This window comes from Mastomys coucha, unplaced genomic scaffold, assembly GCF_008632895.1.
Source record: "Mastomys coucha isolate ucsf_1 unplaced genomic scaffold, UCSF_Mcou_1 pScaffold2, whole genome shotgun sequence".
Classification (NCBI taxonomy): Eukaryota; Metazoa; Chordata; class Mammalia; order Rodentia; family Muridae; genus Mastomys; species Mastomys coucha.
The window spans coordinates 16,857,064-16,859,454 of NW_022196902.1; the positions used below are offsets into that span (position 1 = coordinate 16,857,064).

Here is a 2,391-nt window from a genome sequence, read left to right on the forward strand (position 1 = left end):
TATGAACAGTGGTAAATGATGTAGCTTTAGGAAAAGCATGGGATGGTCCCAGAATCTCTCTACATACACTGGGAATTGGAGCTACATGGGCATGCATGTAGAGAGAGAGAGAGAGAGAGAATAAATAACTCAGGCCCTAAACGAATGCACAGTATATAAAATGGGTCCTTACAGAAACTAAGTAGCAGTACTAACAAACAGAGACAAGCTTAGGTACATTGTTTGCATTTAACATCAACACACAAGGGGGATAACCCTGTTCTTTCCTTGACTTAACCTCCCTCCACTAGCCAGCAAGCTACTTGAGTAGCAAGAGGCTTCATCACTATTGTAGACACTTGGGGAAGGCAGTAAAAATATACTATGCACTGATGCTTAGCTTATAGCCGGGTTATAACTAGATACAACCGATTATGGTTTTGCTGTTATGTAAACAAGTGCTTTCCTTCAAACTAGAACAAACCCTGACCGCATCCTTGGATTATGGATTTTAGGAGAAGTAAGAAACTCCAAGCCTGGAAGTCAGCAGGGCCATGTTTAAAATGTCCCAACTGAGCCCCTGCTGGCCTCCGTCCTTCGGCCCCTTTCTTCTACCACCATATTCCCTGACGCTCACCTACAGAACACAACTATTTGGTCTGAACTCATAAACTTATTTTTCTAGAACTCCATGCCCAGTCATTCTTGTTCACTCCCTGGACCCTGAAGACAAGTCCTTATGTAAAGAGTGCTGAAACCTAGGAACCTGCATCCTTACCCAGAGCCCTGGCTTTCATATCTTTCAGCCACCAAAACGGTTATCTCCAGTGACCAAAGATGCCTGTATTTCAGATACAAAATATGCACATAGGAATTCTGGGAGGAGAGGAGGGTATTTCAAATGGCTATAAGCACCCTTCTCCTCTCAGAGATCAAGAGACTACAATCTCGTAAAGAAAAAAAAAATCCAAAACAGTGAAAAAGAAATATTTCTTAATTTCTAGGGGCCTATGGTATTTGCCTCTTCAGCTACTTGAGTCTTGAGAAGTTTTTATGTCAGTAGCCCGAACTGGCAAAACGATTTTTAAGAAGAAAAGATAGGAAAAGTAATCGTTGCCCATGTATTTCTAACTTACATTTCATCAGGAGGGGTGCGAAGAGGATACGGAGAAAAAGTTTTACTTCTTGGTGTTGTGCTGGAAACACAGCGCCCTTTTTTTTTTTCCTGGCGAGCTAAAGTGTGCCAGCTTTTTCAGACGGAGGAATGTGGAGTGTCAAGGGGTCAGGATCAATCTGGTGTGAGTTGATGAGGCAGGAAGGTGGGGAGGAATGTGAGGAATGTCCCTGTTTGTGTAGGACTCCATTCAGTTCTTTGGCGAGCCGGCCGCTGGGAGTGTATAAAAGCCAGCGCCGCCCGCCCAGTCTCTTCTCACCAAGAAGACTCAGCTAGACCCACTCCAACTCCGACCCCAGGAGACCGACCTCCTCCAGACAGCAGCAGCCCCAGCCCAGCCGACAACCCCAGACGCCACCGCCTGGAGCGTCCGGACACCAACCTCCGCCCCATCTGAGTCCAGGCTCCGGCCGCGCCTCTGGTCCCCTCTGCATCCTGCTGTGCGTTCCTCCGCCGCACCCCGACCATGCCCGCCTCCATCGCCGGTCCCATCAGCCTCGCCTTGGTGCTCCTCGCCCTCTCCACCCGGGTAAGCCCCGAGACTGACGGAAGGGACGGAGGGGAGGGCAGAATGAGCTGCGATCGCAGACTGACCGCCCTCCCCTTCCTCTCCGCAGCCTGCTACCGGCCAGGACTGCAGCGCGCAGTGTCAGTGCGCAGCCGAAGCGGCGCCGCGCTGCCTCGCCGGCGTGAGCCTTGTGCTGGACGGATGCGGCTGCTGCCGTGTCTGCGCCAAGCAGCTGGGAGAACTGTGCACGGAGCGTGACCCCTGTGACCCACACAAAGGCCTCTTCTGCGATTTCGGCTCCCCCGCCAACCGCAAGATCGGCGTGTGCACTGGTAAGACCCGCAGCCCCATTCCAGCCCCCTGGGCCGAGCTTTCATCTTTTAGTGTTAGACCACCCCCTCTCTCAAGTCCAGCATGATGCCCTCTAGAAAAAGGAAAGCCCCTGTCTGCAGCTGCTTCCGACCGGCCCTGTTCAGTCCTGACCCTAGCTCATTACCTTGACATGCACAGTGATATAACTAGCTGTTCTGATCCCTGGGACCCTATGCCTGACCTCTACAACTTTTGTCTTCCTCTCCTGCAGCCAAAGATGGTGCACCCTGTGTCTTCGGTGGGTCTGTGTACCGCAGCGGTGAGTCCTTCCAAAGCAGCTGCAAATACCAATGCACTTGCCTGGATGGGGCTGTGGGCTGCGTACCCCTGTGCAGCATGGACGTGCGCCTGCCCAGCC

General features: G+C 51.9%; 1 protein-coding gene across 1 annotated transcript in view; it reads left to right on the forward strand.

Annotated features, from left to right (window-relative positions):
* The first annotated feature begins 1,307 nt into the window (after positions 1–1,307).
* Positions 1,308–2,391, forward strand: part of LOC116097926 (CCN family member 2-like) — a 4,075-nt gene continuing 2,991 nt past the window's right edge. The window contains exons 1-3 of the mRNA XM_031380747.1: positions 1,308–1,682; positions 1,771–1,993; positions 2,245–2,388. Coding sequence (XP_031236607.1) covers positions 1,620–1,682; positions 1,771–1,993; positions 2,245–2,388 — 430 coding nt within the window. The 5' untranslated portion in view covers positions 1,308–1,619. The remainder of the gene's footprint in view (positions 1,683–1,770; positions 1,994–2,244; positions 2,389–2,391) is intronic.